This window comes from Panthera leo, chromosome C1 (genome assembly GCF_018350215.1).
Source record: "Panthera leo isolate Ple1 chromosome C1, P.leo_Ple1_pat1.1, whole genome shotgun sequence".
Classification (NCBI taxonomy): domain Eukaryota; kingdom Metazoa; phylum Chordata; class Mammalia; order Carnivora; family Felidae; genus Panthera; species Panthera leo.
The window spans coordinates 18,365,655-18,388,641 of NC_056686.1; the positions used below are offsets into that span (position 1 = coordinate 18,365,655).

Genomic DNA, 22,987 nt, shown 5'->3' on the forward strand with positions numbered 1-22,987 from the left:
CAGTGCTGCTCTGGAGCTCTCTTTCTAAGACCCGCATTGGCTTGGCACCCACCTCCGAGCAAGCAGACTGTTTCCCCAGCGTTCTAATTTCTAAAATGGAAGTGAGCGCGGATGCCCTTTGCTTGCCAAGAATATTAATATGCGAACAAAAACACTGTGCAGAGCTTTGTTTCCTAAGGAAAAAACACATCTTAAAAATACCATAGAAAACAGATGATGGCATTTCTTAGAGTCATAACTGTTAGAAGATGTCTAGTAACTGCTAGCACGATGGTTTGTGGATTGAGAGAACTCAGCGCTAACAGATCTCTGGAGGATCTTTCTAATCCTTTATCACCTTTTCCCGCCAGGTACTTGAAGCTTTCACCAAAACACCCAGAATCAAATACTGCTGGAATGGACATCTTTGCCAAATTCTCTGCATATATCAAAAATTCAAGGCCAGAGGCTAATGAAGGTAAAAAAACAAAACAAAAAAACCCCCACAGACTACTGGATTACCACTGCAGATAAACAAACCAAAAACCCCCTCGAATAAATCCAAAAAATCCCGTTATACGGTGATTATAAATGGTTACTTTGGAGTCCAGATAGTCCCATTAAGTATTAAAAACTGGCTTTCCAAGTTGATTAGAGGTTGTCGTTTTCCTGTCTGTGGCTGCTGGTACAGTGCCTACCATATAGTGGATGTGTGATAAAATGTTTATTGAACAAATTGTTTCCACAGTCTTCTGAGAAGTTACCATGAAGGGGAACTACGCAAAGACTTAACGGTGCATCAGAAACCATGGATTCTGTGGTTGTGGTGGTTTGGAATAGACTGATTTAACTTCATTTAAATTATTACTAAATCTTTTGTTTATTCTTGGGTGCTGGCAGCCTAAAGTCAGCCTGGATGGATCTTTGTGATACTTGTCCTTTTTAAATTTTTTTTTTTATTTTTACTTTAAAAAATTTTTTTAAGTAGGCTCCATACCCAGCATGGGGCTTGAACTCATGACCCTGAGATCAAGAGTTATGTGTTCTTGCCACTGAGCCAGCCAGGCGCCTCTATGATAATTATCCTTAAAGAGCAATTTTGGGAGGGACTCTTTTTTTTTTTTTTTTTTTTTTAAATGTTTTCAACGTTTTTTATTTTTATTTTTGGGACAGAGAGAGACAGAGCATGAACGGGGGAGGGGCAGAGAGAGAGGGAGACACAGAATCCAAAGCAGGCTCCAGGCTCCGAGCCATCAGCCCAGAGCCTGACGCGGGGCTCGAACTCACGGACCGCGAGATCGTGACCTGGCTGAAGTCGGACGCTTAACCGACTGCGCCACCCAGGCGCCCCCGGGAGGGACTCTTAAGAGGGCATTTATACTGGGGAGTATAATTCCTAATTTCTTGCATCCTGAAATAGGATTTTAGTTTTAAGTCATATTTTCATGGTGAGTATTGTTTAGGGTAGTACAGATATAAATTCCTTCTTTTGTTATTTTTTATTTTTATTTTTATTTTTTTAACGTTTATTTATTTTTGAGACAGAGACAGAGCATGAACGGGGGAGGGTCAGAGAGAGAGGGAGACACAGAATCTGAAACAGGCTCCAGGCTCTGAGCTGTCAGCATAGAGCCCGACTCGGGGCTCAAACTCAACGGACCGTGAGATCATGACCTGAGCCAAAGTCAGACGCTTAACTGACTGAGTCACCCAGGTGCCCCCAAATTCCTTCTTTTATTTATTAAAGGACACTATCTTATTTCATTTACCGAAACTATATATGGTGAAGGGAGGTCTTTTTGAAAGAGGATCCATTTAACGAACCTTGTCTTAACTATACCATTCAGTAATTTTTCTTTTTCTTCTCTTTGAGAAGCATCAAAGCATCCAGCATCGTTCTCTCTGGATAAAACTCTGTGGAGAGAACGTTAGTGTTTATTAATTAAAAGTAATCACAATACCCAAAACGCCAGCTCCTAAAGACACTTGAATCCATCGTAGTTTTAGACAGTTTGGTAGCCTGGGTGAGGTTCTTTTGGGTAGAAGTTTATGGCTACAAATGAACAAGGACACCAAAGGGGGGAAATAACAGTGCTGGTTAAGCAAGAATAAACATCTTTTAAAAAGTTGAAACACTTGCTAATTTTCTGATGTTATTTCAGTAGGCAGAGTTCCAAGCTATTCAGGCTTTTTAAAAAATTATTATTATTAAATTTTAAAATTGCAGCAGTTTATAATTTAGTATTGAATTTCAATGGTTTCTGGGATAATATTCACTGCATGCGATGTTTTCCTACAAAGGGAGGGAGGGAACAGTCTTAGTGTCCAGCCCTGGCTTGTAGCTATTAAATGTGTTCCAGTAATTGCCTTGGGTTTGGGAGCACTTTTCCTAAGTAATTGGCTTTTTTCCTGGTGGATGTTTCAGTCTAAGCCTTTTAGATACTAAGTAAACAGTTACATTGGAGCCCCTCCTGTCCACACACAGTATCTTCTGTTGTCCCCTTCCTTTATCCAGGTGACTCTTCTTTCCGTGAAACTGCCCTTTGATATCCAGATGCTCTTGCCCGCATTTCTTTGAACTCTCAGAGTTAAATTCATAATGTTTTTATTTCTCCACGTAGCCTTTGGAAACTGGAGGGTGGTTGAATTTCTTTTGACACTTGGTGGGGAGGAAAGGGGAAAAAATATATTTGCTTAAACACACGCACGCACACGCACACGCACGTGCATGCCAAACAATTGCTTTGGGGGATGGGATGGAGGGGAGAGAACAGGGGAGAAAGTGACTCACTTAAGTATAACTTTGTATTCTATTTTTTCCTATCAATTTGTTACTGTCTTAAGTAGCCACCTACACTTACTGTCCTTAGAATTGTAACCACTAAGAACAAACAACATAATGGATCAGACAGTGCATAACTTAGAAGGCTTTATATTAAATTACCTATTGGTAAATAAGAATTCCAGTTGCCAAGCAACCTTCCCCCATAGGGCCTGTCACTGCCCTGGGACTTTAGAAAACAGTATTCCAAATTACTGTGGAGCTTACTGAGTATATGTATATATGTGTGTGTGTGTGTGTGTGTGTGTATATATATACATGTTTCAGATGTCTTATCTGTCTGTTTAGTGCAATAAAATGCCTTAAATAAGCCTAAGAAATTAGTGCTTCTCCTTCTTCCCCCAAACTATAAACTGCTTATGTGGAGATGAATTTGTCATTTTTACACAGTAGATCGGGTAGGCAAGGTTTTGATTAGTTTTACCAGCCTATTAAGTATTTTACAAAACTCAGTATGTTTGAACAGTTTTAAGACCTTTTAAGACCTAATTCTAAGTGAGGGATTAGATGTCTAGATACTGCAGTATTGGGCCAGTGAACGAGAAGGGTCAGCACTTAGATTGGGTAGAAAATAAACAAATAGGGTTTAAAGAATACAATAAAGGGAAATATGGTAGGTCTGGAGAGAGGGAGGAAGGGAGCAAGGAAGAAGGAAGGAAGGAAGGGAGAGAAAGGTTCATTCTTTTGGTAACATGTCCAAGTTGATTGGGAGAAGATTTGTGTAATCTTTTGAAGCATTAAAAGAAGTTAATAGTCATTCCTCTCATGGGAATGAATTAGGTAGGACTTGTCCAGATCTACTTTTTTTTCCTTCAGTTCTGGGATTTCATTAATTTGTATAAATTATTAAGTTCCCAAATGTAACTGTTTAATAGGTAATTTATTAGGGTGTTGGTACTTTAGATAATGGTCTTTTTTAAAAAAATGTTTGTTTATTTTGAGAGAGGGAGAGAGAGAATCCCAAGCAGGCTTGGAACTGTCAGCGCAGAGCCTGACGCAGGGCTTGATCTCACTAACTGTGAGATCGTGACCCGAGTCGAAATCAAGAGCCGCTTAACTGACTGAGCCACCCAGGCACCCTGATATTTATAATATTCTTAAGAGCTCAATGAATTGGCAGTGATGAAACCCGCCATTATATGTTCTGAGGCATATTTCATAGTGTCCAAATTCCTATTTTTAAATGGAGGCAAGGGATCTCTGTAAGTTCTAATTAGTTCCTTTTTATTCAAAATTCATCTTTCCTCCCCTCTTCCTTGGCTGTCGAACCCCCCCCCCCCCCCCCCCCGGAAGTGTTTGGAATCAGAGGGTGGTTGTTCACCATTGTAACTATGTAACCGAATTGTAGATTTAATCATCTTCAAATACTCATTACCACTCCCTATTTTCTACTTGGCCTTTAAAAATTGTTTGTGTAAGATTACCCTTTATTGAAATTAGCATGATCGTGTTACATTTCATGCTTCCTGCCTTGCATTTACTCATTCAAATTATACAGTGATTGAGTAATGTATGCTTACTAAAAAAGTTACAATAGTTTAGAAATAAATTTAATGGGGGGCGCCTGGGTGGCACAGTCGGTTAAGCGTCCGACTTCAGCCAGGTCACGATCTCGCGGTCCGTGGGTTCGAGCCCCGCGTCAGGCTCTGGGCTGATGGCTCGGAGCCTGGAGCCTGTTTCCGATTCTGTGTCTCCCTCTCTCTCTGCCCCTCCCCCGTTCATGCTCTGTCTCTCTCTGTCCCAAAAATAAATAAAAAACGTTGAAAAAAAAAAAAAAAAAAAAAAAAAAAGAAATAAATTTAATGGAATTTCAGTGTCCTTCTTAATATTACCTTATATAAATTCTTCCCCAACAGTTAGTATTCATCCTTTTTTCTATGTAATTTTGCGAACATTGTATATGAGTGTGTATTTATGTGTGTTTTACATTCTGCTATTGTCTTTTTCACATATTATGTTGTAGAAGTCTTCCCATATCAAAAAACATAACAAGCGTTATGTTTCAAATGTTGTAAATTTAGGATATTTTATTTTTCTGTTGGATACATTTGAAAACCAGTTCAAGAAAAGGATGAATCTAGAGTAGCTTGGAGATCATAGATCTACCTCAGTTTTTAGAAATGTTGCTTAATGTGTTCCACAATAAGGATTTTTATTTAATTATTTCCCTGTTGATAGTCATATAGATTGTCTCAAGTTTTTTGTTTTGTTTTTTATTATCACAAACAGTGATGCCAGTCACCGTGTCCTTGTGCTACATTCTAAATAGGTCAGAAGGTTTTGTTCTTCAAAAGTCCACACCAGTTTATATTCTCACTAATGTGAGAGTATTCATTTCCCCACACTTCTGACCCTGGCATGTGTGTGCGTGTGCGTGCGTGTGTGTGTGTGTGTGTGTGAAAATTTTTGCTATATTTTCATAGGCAAGAAAGGGTGTTTTGATTTTCAGAATTAATTTAAAACTAATTGTATGGCCTCTATTGTAATTAAGTACTAATTTTTTTTGGAGAGCTTTTGAAGTACCTTCATAGAGATATCAGCATTACCACAGGAGGGGTATTAGAGTAACAGTGCTAAGACAAGAGCTACTTTCTCATGGCTTGCTATTGCCTTCTAGTGGTTAATGTTGACGTTTTCTTTCTCTTAGCTTTAGATTCCTTCGTGGTTTGTCTTCAAAATTTCATTATATTTATTGAATGATGCTCTGTTAGTACCTCTCGGCACCTCTGTTTTTCTTTGTTTTGTTGGGCTTCCTTGTGTTGTTTCATAAAAAATGGAATCAAAGTAATTCAGCGTTCTTTGTTTTCATTACTATACCCTTTTTTCTGAGATTCTTAATGAATAATCACGTTCTAATGAGGTCCAGCAGTTCAGCTTCATTGTGGATGCTTTACTAAGTCCAAAAGGATGGAAAGAATAGTAATTGTAATGTTTGGCTAGGTTCTTAAGTTTAGTCTGTGCCTTATTATATCTGGGACGATAAGCATTATGTTTCAAATATTGTAGATTTAGGATATTTTATTTTTCTGTTGGATACATTTGAAAACCAGTTCAGGAAAAGGATGAATTTAGAGTAGCTTGGAGATCATAGACTTGCCCAGACTTGTCATTCCCCTCAAGTGCCATTGGAGACATTGTTTCAGTGTTTGAATTCAGGCAGTATTCTCCTCCATAGAGGCTGTGACTCTGTTCACTATAAACCCATCAAAGAACAAGTCATTGTATCTAATGTGTATTTATTCTGTGTTCATTGATTTTGATAGGAAGCATATTGAATCTTTGTTTTTTATTTATTTATTTTTTTTTACCATCCTGAGATTCTGCTGGCCCGTCCCCAGCCCTTTTAAGTATAACCGTGAAAACTTTTCCATCAAGCCCTGGACTCCTCACTAACCCGCCTATTTCTCACATTTCATTCTCTTGTTAATTTATAAATTTGACATTTCAGATGACTGTGTGCATGGTGATAACTTGGATGTAATCAAAAAGTTATATTAATTGCCTTTGTATTTTTGATCTATTTTTAAATGGCTAAATTCCTTGTCACTTCCATGGTTGCAATTGAGTTCTGCTAACTCCTCAACTTTATTTTACTGGGTTCTAGCGCCCTCCTGCTTAACTGTTTGCTCTAAGAAATAAACTAACTTGATTCCGGCTATGGCTGGAGTGACCTTTTATTAATAAAATAGGTAGTTCTTTGTTCTGGAGCTTGTCCCCTATCATTTGACATACATACATTCCAGTTTGATATTTACCTAAGTAAAAAATTTTTACCGTTTCTTCTTTACATTTTAAAATGGCTTTAATGTTCCTAGCAATACGCAGTTCCTGCCTCTGTTTTCAGCTTCCCGCAAAGATGTAATAGATACAAATATCTCCCCTTGTCTGACTTTAAAAGTATCTATTCTACATTTTCACATGATTTCCTTTTGAACCCTCTCCAGACATTTAAGAAACTCTAAACTTTTATGCTTCGTTGTTAGCCTTTCTCAGTCTGGCACAGATGTTGAACAGGCATTTAATTTGTGCTTGACTAGAGTGCCATAAATTTTAGACGATATACAGAAGCATAAGACACGGACTTCACCTTCAAAGAAAAAATTGGTCGGGGAAACAAGAATAATGTATTAATTGAATAACAAGAATTAGAAGGAAGGAGTTCAGGATTTAGTAGACTATTAGTTTAATATAAACCAGCCCTGAATTAAAAAATTTAACAGTTCTAAAGAAACCTAACAATGCTCATATTAAAATACTGAGCATAACTAATACATATTTTTAAAAAGCATATTAAAAAATGGGTGATGGGCACTGAAGAAGGCACTTGTTGGGATGAACACTGAGTGTGTATGTAAGTGATGAATCCTGGGAATCTACTCCCGAAGCCAAGAGCATACTGTATCTATACCCTGTATGTTAGCTAACTTGGTGATAAATTATATATTAAAAAAGAAAACGTTTCAGGTAGAGTGGAAAAAAAAACCATATTAAAAACTACAAGGTATGCAGTTGTCAGATACTGACTTTAAAGTAACTTTGGGGCACCTGGGTGGCTCAGTCAATTGAGCGTCCAACTTCGGCTCAGGTCATGATCTCGTGGTCCGTGAGTTCGAGCCCCGCGTCGGGCTCTGTGCTGACAGCTCAGAGCCTGGAGCCTGTTTCAGATTCTGTGTCTCCCTTTCTCTGACCCTCCCCTGTCCATGCTCTGTCTCTCCCTGTCTCAAAAATAAATAAAACGTTAAAAAATAAAATAAAATAAAGTAACTTTAAAAAAATGTTTATTTATTTATTAAAAGTTTTTTTAAGTGTTGGGCGCCTGGGTGGCTCAGTTGGTTAAGTGTCCGATTTTGGCTCAGCTCATGATGTCACGGTCCGTGAGTTCAGCTCAGGGCATGATGTCATGGTCCCTGAGTTTGAGCCCCGCATCTGGCTGACAGAACATGAAGCAGGCTCCAGGCTCCGAACTCTCTGCACAGAGCCCGACATGGGGTCCGAACCCACTGACTGCGAAATCATGACCTGAGCCGAAGTTGGATGCTTAACCGACTGAGCCTCTCAGGCACCCGTCTGTCCTTTCTCGATGTACAGTTTTGTTTCCAAGCTCTGTTGGTTTTTATCTCCTAAGTACCTCTAAAATCCATTTATTCCTTTTTATGTCTACAGCCCCTTTTATCCAGCTAAGACTGCCATCTTTTATCTGGACTGCTAGGAAGGGACCAAGGGATGAGTGGGTGGGACTAATGTGGAAGAAGACGTTTTGGGTTAGGACATATTTATGTTGCTGGTGAAATACCTAATATGTAGCATATGAAAACTTTGTCTTTTTCTCTAATGGAACCAAGTTTATTCAAACTTATACAACCGTATTGATTGTCACCTCAGGGTATTTAACTTTCTTTTATGGCCAAGCACTGTAGTCATCAGTGTGAGCTCGTCCATTCAGGGTGTGGGGGGGGCGGGGGGGTGAAGGTAGATTGGGAAGGCTGAGGATAAGAAGGGATAATAGGAGACCTGTCTGTGTTATTCCACAGTCCTCTCCAATGACATTCCCACCCCCTCTGCTGAAGGTCCTTAACCTTGATCAGGTATACAGGGGTGGCTCTGTCTCACTTAATTTCTGAATTATAACAATCATAGCATCTTAATCTACTTGGCTGAAGAGCCCCCTGATTCAGTATTATAAATTGAACTCACTAATCTGACCTCTGTGTTTTCCATGTTATTATAAAATGTGCTATTCTTGGCTTCTTGTATGTTACATGACAGTGCAGAAACTTCGGGTTTTCTGCTTGGATTGTCTGTATTGGAGTTTCTTAACACGTTTCTTGGTGATAAATCCAAATATTCCTGGGGAAGCAGGCGTTAAAATTCAGGGCAAGAATCTCCGTCGTAGCAAGATTTTATTCCCTAGATTTGAATTAATAGGTTTTGCCTTTTCTCACTCACTTTTCTGGTTTAAACCTCAACTGTGTTGGGCCACAGTGTGTTTGTAAGTGGGGCGCTTAGTTATTAAGTTTTACGGATTCCGGTTTCTGAAACTGTCCCGCTTGTTTCTGTATTTATCTGAACAAATGTATTTGTTTGTCTCATACTGGCCCCATGTAAATAAGCTCCAGGAGAGCAGGAACCTTGTCTGTCTAGTTCGACAGTGCTTCGTGTCGGCGTAAGCATTTGATAAAGTAGTTACGGGCTGGAAGAGGAACGCTTCTATTTTGGGGCTCGGGTGGTTTTCCTTCTTACAGTATCCCCATCTTTCTTTCAGCATTGGAGAGGGGTCTCTTGAAAACCCTGCAGAAACTGGATGAATATCTGAATTCTCCCCTCCCTGATGAAATTGATGAGAACAGTATGGAGGACATTAAGTTTTCTACACGTAAATTTCTGGATGGCAATGAAATGACATTAGCTGACTGCAACCTGCTTCCCAAACTGCACATTGTCAAGGTAGGTCTATGGGATGTGGTGTCACTTTGCAATTAGGGGGCTCCTTCTCTGTTTATTGAGATAGCGCTTTCTTTGTGTGTGAAATTTCCTCGATCTTCTGTATATGACCAGGAACCCCCGAACAGTAGAAATTAATGCTATTTAGGCAACGGCTGAAATGCCTTTAGAGTTAATTAAATGGAAAATTATGTCTTAAAATTGAGGCATATGAGAAAGAAGAATAGTTTTTCCTATGACTACATAAAAATTTAAAAAGGTAGCAGGTAACTTGGAATTGGAGTTTGCTACACAAACTTACATTGTCAAATTCTGTTCTGTGATCATCTGGTACGAGGCAAAAAATATTTACTGAGCGTTTCTTGTGTAAGACATTGTGCTACCTAGAATAGGAGTAGGCACTACTTGTGCAGTAAAGGTCAAGACCAAGGAGAACAGACGTCTCAAACAGCATGTGCGCTTTAAGGTATCTATCGAGCAATGGCACTTGGCTGTCTCCTCCCTGGATCCCCAGAGCAGGTGTTTACGGTCACGGTGACACTACTGAAGTTCTGATGTCGTGTGCAGTCCTGTCATTATTTAAAACTCCAGTTAGGACGAAGGTGACTTCTCCAATAGAAGCAGTTCTCAGAGATGGTTGGAATTCGTTTGTCCCCAAACTGGAGATATGTCTGGTGTACAAGTCATGGAAAATAAATGTTCACTTTCGATCTCTTTGTGTTTTCAGGTGGTGGCCAAAAAATATCGCAACTTTGACATTCCGAAAGGGATGGCTGGCATCTGGAGATACCTAACTAACGCTTATAGCAGGGATGAGTTTACCAACACCTGTCCCAGTGACAAGGAGGTTGAAATAGCATATAGCGACGTAGCCAAAAGACTCACCAAGTAAACTATCACTTATGAGAGAGATGACTTCACGTCTTCCCCTAAGAACATGCTTTTCCTAACAGACTGCTCCTGTTCCTATAAAGTAGAAATCTTATTTTGCATGAACATGCAGTTATTCAGGATTAGGATCAAGGATAGACCAGGTATAGTAGCTGTCTTTAAGTACACACTCCTAAGCAGTATTATGTTAAAATTCTGCACCCTGCCTCCCCTTCTGCCCCTGCCCCTTCCCCTGCCCCCCATCTGGGGACACTCCATCACGCTCTTTTCACTTTAGAGGTCGTTTGCCATCCTTCCGGAACCCTCACTGTTGTGTCTGTTCACTTTGTGTAGACGGCGGAACTTTGAGTGTTGATGTGTGAACATAGTAACCGTGACCTCCTGAGTCAGCCCCCAGCTGGTGCACAATGCGTGGTACAAGGAATATTTATGTATGTTTGGAATTTTAGAGTGTTTCGTATATGAAGGGATCGCCACCATATCAGAATACCGCCGTATCCGTCAGTTTCGGGATGATCTGTCCTGGGTGTGCTCCCACCAGTGAAGAGAGCCTTCCACAGAAAGTCACTACAAACTTTGCCGTTCCACTTTTGTACGTGGGTTTTTACTTTTGCCCGAAAGCATTTATCCCTCAAACCAGTTGTAACATCTGACACTATGTAGAAGCTAAAAGTTTAGAGAGAGAGAGATGATAATTCTCAAGGTCTTCCTCAAGTCCATATGAGAAAAACCAGTGGGCACCTGCTCTTCTGTCTAAATGTGTGGTGGATTTTTTTTGTGTGGTTTTTTTTTTTTTGTTGTTTTGGGTTTTTTGTTTGTTTTTTTTTTTTTTTTTGGTATGTATTTTGCCCAGTGCCATTCATTTAGAACCATATTGCTTTCCTCCTTTATTTAAAAAGCTCCTTTTTAGGTAAGCATAGACCTTGCTGTCTGTAGATCTTTTGAGCAACACTACATAAACTGATCTTTAGTTGATTTTGCTGTCGCAGTACAACGATTTGTAAAGATTAACCCTCACAGATATTAACCGAAGGAATGTCGGGTGGGTTTGTCAAAATGGCAAGTAGAATTTTGTTTCTAAAACATATTTAATTAATGTGGATCATCTAAACAATGCACTTTCCACTCTATATTAAAAACAAGATAAAACACACGTTACGAGCTTTCCCATTCCACTCCCGTTTACTGTTAAACTTTGGGTTAGAGGATGGTTCGCTCCTTTGGGACTAAATTGTAGTTGTGATGGTGAGAACGCATTTACCGAGTTTTGCCTAATCTCAGTCATTGTACGTCTTTCAATTAAATTTTTCTAAAGCCGCACTGAGGGATAGCACTCTGCATGCTTGTTTTTTAGATTGAAGTCCTAAACCAGGGATGGTCCATGCTGTGACAGGGGAGGATGAACTTGGCAAAAATAAAACAAAAAGTCTGCTATGTATTTATTCATTTTTTAAAAACGTACTTTATAAATACTGCTCCAAAGACCATGGCTGTGACTCGAATACACTTTTGGTAATTTTTTATACATAACTTGTTTAAGAAGTGCTATTTCTCAGAGGCTGTTTTTGGAAATTCAAGTATATTATTGCTTTAAAGTGGCGGTGTTTCCCCCCACTTTGATGTGGTAACATTCAGTAAGCACTGGTGTTATGGAAGCAGCCTGATTTCTATAAATGTACTGCATTTTTATCCGTAATTGCTTGGTGTAGAAGGATGAGCTCCGTATTGTCTCCGTTCGGCTCAGGGAAGTTTCTTTGCCTTACCTTTCTTAGAACTCCTTATTGGTGATCGAAAGTTTGGGCACCCACCTTTTTATAATTAAATATCGGATGACGACTTACCTGGTTCCAAGAAGAGCACTCAGGTTATCATTGAGAGGTTCTATAGCCTCAGTGGGTGAAAATGTCACATCTGCACCGGGACGCACATTGCCACTTCTCACCTACTTTCTAAGTGGTAAGTTGGCATTCAGGTGATACTGAGCCGGGCCTCGTAGCCTGAAGTATGAAAAAGATTCAAGAGAAGGGGGTCTGTTCTTCCAAGTGAATGGTGGCCTCGGTGCAGAGGAGAGGGTAATGAGGACAGCGGCACATTCCTCAAAGTAGAGCGATGGAAAACACATTCTGAAATTCAGTTGTGAAGTATTTCCACTTTCGATATTTATTCTCTTCAGTGTCTCTTAAAAATTTATCCCATGATTATACTTGGCTATCCCTCTGGATACCTAAGGAAGGCAGGTTTCTCTCTTCTGATTTTGATGTAGAAAGACCTTACTACTTTATCAGGGAAGATAGATAAAATTGAGATTGGCAAATGGACAAAAAGCTAGTAAAGAGAATAATCCTAGAACATTGTTTTTAATCCCATTTTGTACTTGTGGAAAGGTCATAGCTTAAGATATTGGGAGCTATTAGGACATAAAAGTTTTCATGGCAATTAGTGTATGATTTGACATAATGTGGATCATCTGATATTTATTTCTACAACTACTGAATCATTTCCCCCTTCATTTAAACCCCTTACCTTCCCCTTCAACAACATTAGATTCTGAATGGAAACTCTCACTGTTTTCCAAGGAATTCTGAGACATTTTTGTGTTTAACAGTTGGAAAGCTCTTTATTTCAGCAGATATAACTTCCTTTTTTTTTTTTTTTTTTTAATGTAGATGCAGATATTCTCTAGCCTTCTTTTATTAGGATTGTTGGCTTTTGTGATGAAAATCATATAAGATTTGATTTCTTGGTAACTCAGCTTACACAATTTATGTTTAAATTCTTGAGCAATCTGTATGCAATTAAGAGACTTCTGACATTCTTACACTAAGTTGATCAACTCTAGAGTTTAGGCATTTTAACTTCTGTTGAGTTTTGAATCTCTCCAGAGTTACGTAGATAGCTTTTATTTCTGTACATTTAAAATCTCCATTTAGAAAATATCTGCAAGGTAAAAAAAATGGGAAGAAATAGCAATGTATTTTTTCATGAACATTTTGATACACATTTCATCAAGTTTATTGATTAACCATTTTCTTATACTGGTTATAGTCAGTATTTGATTCTGAGAGGGAAGTATTCATTATTGATACACTGTATGGGCTTTTTAAATTCCATCCTTTACAAATGATCAAGATTGGAACCGTCAAAATTATATTTTTATCATGGAAAAAATTTCAACTCCCCAAGTCATAATGTTGAACAGAATTGGAATATTTTCTTTAGAATTACTTGAAAAGGCAAATGAAAGCTTATTATAGAATGCTTGTATTTTCTTTTCTCTCTAGAACCAGTATATTGCTGGCAGCTATTGTATTAAAAAAATAAAGTATATTTTCACTATCATAAAAGGTTCTTTTTTCCCCCCCTCATGAAAATAAATAGTAACCTGGGGTAAAAGTGTTTTACTTGAGACTACTTTTTTCCATGAGTGGGTGATTCGGCACATTTAATAGATTAAAGGGGGAAAAATATAGTCATCTCAGTAGGTGGATAAAATAATTTGATAAGAACTTTCATAATTCTCATTCTTAGCAAAATAGGACCAGCGGCAAAAAAAAAAAAAAAAAACGTTTAACCTGGTGAAGCCATCTAAGAACCTATAGCAAATTTCATACATAGGTTGCCTTTTATCATGGCTATTATCCAGCTACTTTCTACAGCTATTTTATTAGAAACATTCTAGCCAGTGCAGTAAAATCAGTAGAAAGAACAGGGGATGGAAAAGAAGTGACCAAATGGCTACTCTTTGCAGATGATACATACACATAAAGGAAATCCATAATAACCTGTTAGAAATAAGAAAATTAAGCCAGCTTACTAGATACAATAATGAAGAAATATAATTACTATATACTAATATTAACCATATTAAAATTAATAAACTAGTGACACTGAGTGACAATTCTGGAAAAACCTGGGTGACAGGAAAATTGGTAGGAGATTGTCAGTGTATACTTTTTTGAGCTTTGAGAAATTTGTAGCAAATATATTACCTATTCCAAAAAATAAAACTGTTTTAAAAGATAAACTATAAGCTATTTAGGGTCAAAATGTGCAATTCTTTATGAAGAAAAGTGCAAAATATTATCAAAGGACCTAATAGAAACCTGCTCAATGGATAGGTATACCATGTTCATGGATAGGGAGCTTAAGAGTCTTTGAGTTTCAATTCAGTCTCAAGTAATTTATAAATTCAGTATATTTTCCCCCCAAATCCCAAGTGTGTGTGTGTGTGTGTGTGTGTGTGTGTGTAAACTAGATAAATGGATTTTAAAAAATTCATGTGGAAGAATTAATGCCCCTCAAATAGCCAATATATGGAAAAGGGAAGGTAGGCTAGCAGACTTGCCTGATAAGACATAAAGACTTAAAAGCTTACAGTAATTGATGGGTAGGTTATAGAAGGTCACGACAACACAACATTCATACTACAACTAGTAAAAACACCAAAATAATATTTTTAAACATCAGAAAACTGTGGAAGCAAGAAGAACTAAATGAATTGGAATTTCAGAGGAGGAAGCCCTTCTGAGGTGAACTGATGGTCTGGTAATTTTCTTCCCTGGGGGCATTTGCTGATTCTGGGCCTGGGACTGAGGACTGGGTTTGGCCCATGCAGAGGGGTTCTTCTGGGGAAATGAAAATCACAGGGCTCTTGTTTACAGGGCACACTGGAAACCTGAGGTACCCCAAATACATGACTGGATTTCTCACAGGACACTTGCTGAACTCCAGAGCTGTCCAGGGCATGCTAGAAGCTAGGCCCAGGGCTTCCAAAAGGCAGAATGAGATCTCCCACAATCTCACCGTATTTAGGAGACAAAATTTCATTAGCTGGAGGGGTTTACTCAAAACCCAGGAACGTAATGGTTGCCTGGCACTGGGGGTGGGAATGGGAATTGCAAACAAACATAAGGGATCTTTAAGATGATGCAACTATTCCAAATATGGATTATAGGTAAGGGTCTAATGGCCACAATATATAAAGAATTCTTATAATAATAAAAGAGCAAGGATTTGAATAGACATCTCTTTAAAGAAGATACAAAGATGGCCAATAAACACATAAAAGAAGCTTAATATTAGTCATTATGGAAGTGTAAATTAGAACCACAAAAAATACCCCCTAGTGTGGCTATAATCAAGAAGACAATTATTAAGTGTTGGCGATGAGGTGGAGGAATTACAACTCTCATACATTGCTGGTGGGAACATAAAATGGTGTAGCTGCATTGGAAAACAGCCTGGTGGTTCTTCAAAGAGTTAAACATAGAGCAACCATACGACCCAGCAATTTCACTCCTAGGTTTCCTAGCCAGGAAAATTAAAACTGTCACCACATCTTGTACATGGATGCTCGTGTCAGTTACAATAGCCCCCAAATGGAAACAACCCAGATATCATCAGATGAATGGTTAAAAAACAACAAACCCAAACCTGTAGCTATCTATATATATGTATGTGTTCATGTACTGGAATACTATGCAGCCATCAAAAAATACAGATACAAGGCACAACATGAATGAAGCTTGAAAACATTATGCTCAGTGAAAGAGCCCAATCACAAAAGGCCTCGTATTTATGCAAAATGTCCAGAAGAGGGAAATCTTTTTTTTTTTTAAAGTTTATTTTTATTTTTGACAGAGACAGAGCATGAGCGGGGGAGGGGCAGAGAGAGAGGGAGACACAGAATCGGAAGCAGGCTCCAGGCTCCGAGCTGTCAGCACAGAGCCCGATGTGGGGTTCGAACTCACAAGCTGTGAGATCATGAGCCGAGCTGAAGTCGGACGCCCAACCGACGGAGCCACCCAGGCACCCCCAGAAGAGGGAAATCTTACCGAGACCGACAAGTTACTGGGTTGCCGGGAGTTGGGGGAGGAGACGATGGGGAGGGACTGCTGGTAGTTCTGGTGTTCCTTTCTTGAGTGATAAAAGTGTTCCAAAACTAAATGATGGCGATGGTTGTTCAGCTTTGTGAATACTAAAATATAAAAAAAACCACACCGAATTGTGTACTTTAAAAGGGTGGACTTTGTGGGATGTAAGTTATATCTCAATTTTTTAAAAGTGCGTGGAGGCAGCTCTGCCATGCTGAAGTTTTGGATAATCAGCGTTTTGGCAGCTTAGTTGCCAGAGTTAGTCACTTGGCTTTCTTTTGTGTTTGAATTAAAGTTAACAATTTAAGGGGCGCCTGGGTGGCTCAGTCTGTTAAGCCGCGGACTTCGGCTCAGGTCATGATCTCGTGGTCCGTGAGTTCGAGCCCCGCGTCGGGCTCTGTGCTGACAGCTCAGAGCCTGGAGCCTGCTTCAGATTCTGTGCTTCCCTCTCTCTGACCCTCCCCTGTTCATGCTCTGTCTCTCCCTGTCTCAAAAATAAATAAAACGTTAAAAAAATTAAAAAAGTACAATTTAAATGTCATCCAAAATGTATTCTTAAAAGGGAAAAAGGAAAAAAAATGAAAATCAGTTTTGTTTGTTTATTGTGAGAGGGAAAGAGAGAGTGAGCAGGGAGGGGCAGAGAGAGGGAGAGTGAGAATCCCAAGCAGGCCCTGTGGTGCCAGCGCAGAGCCCGATGATGGGCTTGAACCCATCCATGAAACAAGGAGATCATGAGCTGAAATCGAGAGTTGGACACTTAACCGACTGAGCCACCCGGGCGCCCTGAAAAAAAGAATTTTTGTATAAACCATTTAGTTTTGTTCACCTAAAATGGGTGAATTCTTATAAATTATGCTTCAATAACATGTTTTTTTTTTTAAGCTAAAAAACACAAATCTGAAATTAAGAATTTATTTTATGGGTTTAAACAATAGGATAAACACAGCAGAAGACACGATTAGTGCTCAAAGGTAGGTCAACAGAAAAAAAAAAAAAACTGAAGCAAGGCAGTAAAAAGAATGCAAAAACAAATCTACAAGGAAAGAACATGAGAGAACATCATCTAAAGATAGGTGTAATTGAAGTCACAGGGAATGGGGTAGAAGCAATATTGGGTGAAATAATGGCTGAGAACTCTCCAGACTTGTTGACATCAACCCACAGATTCATTAGCCTCAGCAAACCCCATAAGGAATCAAAACAAAGAGACCACAACATAGAATATCCTAGTCAAACTGCTGAAAACCAAAGGCAGAAAAGCCTGAAGACAGCCAGAGAGAAATGACCCATAACCTTTGAAGGAGTCACCATGAGACTAATAGCTGACTTCTCAGCAGAGATGTTGGAAGCCAGAAGAAAGGGGAATCTTCAAACTGCTGAAAAGGAAAGGAAAGGAAACCCTACCAACGGAGAATTCCATACTTTCATGAAAGTATTCTCAAAAGCTAAGTCAAAAGGCATTTTCACAGAGACAGAGAATTTGGCAATAGCGGACCAATGCTACCAAAGACACTGAAAGAAGTACTTCAGCCCAAAGGCAAATGACCCCCAGACTGAGGCACAGAACCAGAAGGAGGAATAAGCAATGGAAATGGTAAAATCTGTAGGCAAATGTAAAAGAATATTGACTACTTAAACAACGACGACGTCTTGCAGATATGCACTGTCGTATATTTTACTTCTGTGGAAGGAGACATTTACATATCTATATTCTGCAGAAGTATATTTTATGGAACATATAACTGGCTTACAGAAGTAAAATGTAATGAAGTAAAATAGATAACGTGCAGTATATAGCTGGTTATATATTATAAATATATAACATTGATGGAGGTGTAGTAGGAAAGTAAGTGGAGTTAAGTACTTGTAGGATCCTTACATTAAATACTGATTTAAGAAAACTACAAAACCATAGATAAGTTTTGTAATGCCTAGGGTAGCTATTACGATAATTATAAGAATAAACATCTAAGATTCAAGGGGAAAGGAATTTTTTAAAAAGCCAATGAATCCCAACAAAAGGACAAGAGGATTAAAGGAATAAAGGATCGGACAAATTGAAAAAATAGAAAAAGGTTAGCTATAAACCATATACCATGAGTAATTATATTAAATATAAGTGCACTAAACAATCATTAAAAATCAGAAAGTGGGAAGTGTTCCTCTGTCTCCATCTCTCTCTGCCTCTCCCCTGCTAATGCTCTCTCTCTCTCAAAATTAAACATTAAAAAAAAAGTCAGAGAGTGTTGAATGATTAAAAACAAAGTCAAAACCGAATATTTGACACATACAAGAAACCCACTATAAGGATACAGAAAGGTTGAAAATAAAGGGTGGAACAGTCAATCTGTCGACACATTAATCAAAAGAAAGCAGACATAACCATTTATCATACAAAGCAGGCTTTGAGGCAGAAAGTATTACTAGAGCCGAAGAAGGACATTTTATAATACAGGACATTTAGGGTATCCTTTTATAATGAAAGGCTTATTTACTCGGAAGATACAAAGTCCTAAACTTGTATGCATCTAACAACACAGTCTTAAATACATACAGCAAAAGTTAACTAAGCTAAAAGGAAGAAATAGACAAATGCACCATCACAATGAAAGATTTTCATCATAGCTCTCTCATAACTGATAGAAGAACAGAACCTCCCACCCCACTCAGTGAGGAATTTGAATAACTCAGTTAACCAACTTGACTTGACTGACATTGGAACCCTATATCCAACAACTGCAGAACGCGCATTCTTTTCAAGTACTTGCTTTTCGAGTACTTTGCTTTCAGCAAAGTAGACCATATGCTGGCCTATAAAGCAAGTCTCAACGAATTTCAAAGAAATCCTCCAAAGTATGTGCTCTGACCACAGCAGAATTAAAATAGACATGACTGAAAGACAGCAGGAGAATCCCAGTGATAGCAAGTGCAAAGTAAGACCAAAACCTGCACTGAAATGTAAAAAAAATTAACAAACATATGTGCCTATTATGTGCCAGGAACTATTCTAACCACTTTACATACACTCACTTAGTCTCCCTAACAATCCTATGACATGGAGACTATGATTCCCATTTTGTGGATGAAGAAATTGATGCACAGGGAAGTTAAGAGAGTTGCTCAAGGTCACGCAACTATTAAGTCACAGAGCCAGAATTAGAGCCCAAGGAACGTAGCAATAGGCGGATTGTGAGCTGCAATCTGTGCAAGTGTTCCTGCTTTTACTAGCGTAGACTTGGCTCCGCGAGTCCCGCCAGCCAAGGTCATTGGGTTGCCAGGTCAGCAGAGCTCCAGCAGGAGCAAATCTATTCTTGTCTGTTCTCTGGGGCAGGTCTCCGGCGAGGAGCAGAGGGTCGAGGGCCCCGGCCCGACAGGCCCTGCCTCTCCCGGGAAGGCTTACTGCCTCGTGCTGGAGGCAACCTTAGCCTTGCCCTTGCTGGCTTTCGGGGCGCCCGTTGGGTGCTGATCTAGAAGGACCAGCAGGGGGCGCAGGCCCCCCTTGCCGTCGCTCCCCGGGCTGCAAACCGCCCGGCAGCTGCAGACCCGCGTCAGTTTGGGGAGCTGGCAGCTCGGCTCCGCCGCGTCGCTGGCTTCCTTCCTCTTTATCAGATCTGTCCCGGCTGCTGCGCGCCGTGAAGGCACCTCCGGCCTCCGCCCCTCCTTCCTGTGCCGAACGGCCGCTCTAACCTGCAGCGCCGCCCCCCCACCCCCCGCCCCGCTCGCACCCCGGGGAGGGGGACACCCCGCTTGCAAGTCAGGCGGCCCGAGGGCTTCCGCTCCCCGCGGGGGCAGAGCCTGCGAGCGCGCGATCTCCGCGCACCCCCAGCCCTTCGCGCGCCCTCGGCGGTCGGCCGGCAGGCGGGAGGCTGCAGGGAGCGCCTCGGCCGCGATCGCAGCAGGTGCGGGTGCAGGCGGGTGCGGCGAGGGGACCCAGCGATGCTGCCACGGCCGGTCCTGGGGGGCCCCCTCCCCCCTCCCCGCCGCGCCGGGACGCGGCTCCGCGAGCCGCCAGGTGGCGGCGCAGGGGACCGTGCGGCCGCCGGGCAGGCTCCCCGGAGGAGGGGCCGCGCTGAGAGCCCCAGGGCGTCGTCGTCCCCGGGACGGGGTGCAAGGTTCCAGGCCCGCCCGGAGAAATTCCGTCCCCGGCCGGAGGAGTGGCCTCCAGTGAGGAGAGCCGCGGGGGTCGTCCTTCGGGAAAACGAGGGACAGCCGGCGACGTTTCTGATTCTGTGTCTTATACAGGAAGAATGGGCGTGCTTCGGTTTTTTCAAGTGATTCTTCTTCCTCGGACGTCCTCAAATGAGAGTAAATAATTTTCCTTCAACACTAGGTGCCCGTTGCTGTGTTAAAGCTTATCCCGAATGTACGTATAAATATATATATTTATTCATAAATAAACGTTTCAAATCTTTGAATCTTGTCAACAATCTATTGAGGTAGGGGTGATTAATAACCCTCCCCCCACTTTTTTTTTTTTTTTTGTAAGATAACTTCAGCATAGAAAGGTTCAATTATTTGCTCAAGGCCACATGTCCAGGAATGTGATAGAGGCCATCTGGTTCCGAGATTTATCTACAGCGCTCAGTTCGATGCTGTCACTTCCCCTGCGTTGGGAGGGGCTCAGGTGGGGCCTCGGGAAGGCTGATTTCTTGGCCCGGCGATGGAGCCGCCCAGAGTTCCCCTAGGTGGACTTCTCCAGTGGGATCCAGAAGGTTCGCGGCTGTACCACGCCCGGCTCCGGCCCCCGGAGGACAGTCGGGTGGGCGCCGTGCACGCGGAGCTGAGAGGTTCCAACTCTTAAGTGCCAAGTGCACTGGCGCTTTGTTGTCTGTGAAAAAGACAGAGGGTGAGACCGGACTCTGGGGGCCTCCCCGGAGAGCAAAAGGGGCCTGGCCTCTCCACCTCCTCGGCTCAGAAATAGGCGTGCAACTGCCCGCTGCCTGCAGAGGTCACTGTAAGCCAGCAAAATCGTCCTGCTGAGGAAGAACGGGAGTTTCCCCATCAAGGGAGCGGCAGGAGGCGAAAAGCCTGGGTACCTCCGCCTTCCCTTCCCTGGAAACACCGTCAGGTCTACGAGGTCATGTCACTCTCTTAAACAGTTGACCGCAGAGAAGTCGGTCCTCGTCTCTACAGATGCTCCAAGACCCTATGGTCCTTAGCAGACTCCTAAGGTTGCCTATGGTAACTATTTTCCAAATTGGACCGAAAGATAAAAATGTAAATAAACTGGAGGGAAGCCCCACTCACTGATTATCAAAAGAGCCTTTTGAAAAAAAGTTTATTTATTTGGGGGCGGGGAGGGGCAGAGAGAGGGAGAGAGAGAACCCCAAGCAGGCTTTGTGCTGACAGTGCTCAAAGATTTTGAGCCAAAGTCAAGGATTGGATGCTCAACCCCTGAGCTCCCCCCCCACCCCCAGCACCCTGATTAAAAAAAAAAAAAAAAACCTCTTGCCGTGTTCTAAAGATACCTTTCAACTTGATATTCTGACTCAACTTTCATTATCAGATGCTTTTCAGAAGATGATGGTGAGGGCAACCTGGACATACTCCAGCACCCTTGGCTCATCAATGAAGGAACCAAGGATGAGGGTTGTGCCCCGCCCCTTAGTTAATTAGTTGCAGGGTGGGGACCTCTAGGACAGTGTTCTCAGGTCTAGACAAGGTGGTGACTACCAAGCAGACACAGAGTTGCCTCTAGAAACACATCTTGTTTTTTGGTAAGTTTTCTAAAACATTTTTTCTTAACGTTTATTCATTTTTTTTTTTTTTGAGAGACACAGAGAGAGCGTGGATGGGGGCAGGGCAGAGACAGAGGGAGACACAGAATCGGAAGCAGGTTCCAGGCTCTGAGCTGTCAGCACAGGGCCTAACGCGGGGCTCGAACTCACAAACGGTGAGACCATGACCTGAGCCGAAGTCAGACGCTTAGCCGACTAAGCCACCCAGGCGCCCCTGGAAACACATCTTGATCCCCTCTGCTTGGTTCTCAGGGAGTTCCCTGACTTCACAAGAAATGGGTTTTAACAAATAAATTATCTGGATCCAGAATCTTTATCTTCTGTTAAAACACGCTTAAGTGTATGAGATGCCCCATTCATTAAAAAAAATAACTGAAGTGCCTCCTGGGCACAAGGCACTGGCTGATGGTGAATAAATGGAGACACGTGATTTCTGCCTTCCAGGAGCTTCCAGGACCACAGGGGAGAAAAGACATAAACACAAATAACCAGGCAATAAAAGCAGAAGGTGAGAAGCTATTCACAAGAGACTTAAAAGCACTATTCATTCATTCACTCCTGCGTATTTATTGAGCTTACCTTGTTGATTTGTAAAGGGAAAATTGATTTTCACTAGGAAAATCAATAGTATAGCAAATACGTTTATAAAAGGTTTTTAACTGTTCAAATGATTATCAAAGTAATTCTGCTCGCTGTAGAAATTTTGGAAAGTACAGAGAAAAGTAGAGAAGCACAATACACAAATTTCCCCCAAATTCACCACCAGAGGCAACCCATTCATGGTGTGTTTTCCCACCAATTGGTCAGGATTTTTTTTTTTCTTTAAGAATTTTACAGCTTACTTTCCATCACAAATCTATCATATCAGAAGCATTTCCCGCATCATCTGGAACTCTCGATCATTATAAGGCTATTTGCCCAATGCTTTCCGTCACACGGATGCATCATAATTGACTCACTTACTCCCCGACTGGTAGGGTGTCGAGGTTGTTTCCAGCTTTCCGTTATTACACATTTACATCGCCGTGGGTATCTCTGTACGTACATCTCTGACTGTATTTCAGCTTCTACGTTTTGGGGGAAATAATCAGAGATGTGAACCAAAAGTATGACCATCTCCAGAGGATCGATGCATATGAGCAAGTTATTTGCTGGGAAGTTTCTGAGGACGTGGTTTAAAAACATACATATGGACAAAGAGGAGGACCATTTTTTCAGGCTTT

The 22,987-nt window shown here is 41.0% G+C and overlaps 1 protein-coding gene across 4 annotated transcripts in view; it reads left to right on the plus strand.

Annotated features, from left to right (window-relative positions):
- CLIC4 (chloride intracellular channel 4) overlaps window positions 1-11,984 on the plus strand; it is a 65,404-nt gene extending 53,420 nt beyond the window's left edge. For all 4 annotated transcript variants that reach the window (XM_042950516.1, XM_042950517.1, XM_042950518.1 and 1 more), the window contains exons 4-6: window positions 351-457; window positions 9,084-9,265; window positions 9,990-11,984. In XM_042950516.1, coding sequence (XP_042806450.1) covers window positions 351-457; window positions 9,084-9,265; window positions 9,990-10,154 — 454 coding nt within the window. In that variant the 3' untranslated portion in view covers window positions 10,155-11,984. The remainder of the gene's footprint in view (window positions 1-350; window positions 458-9,083; window positions 9,266-9,989) is intronic.
- Window positions 11,985-22,987: the final 11,003 nt, after the last annotated feature.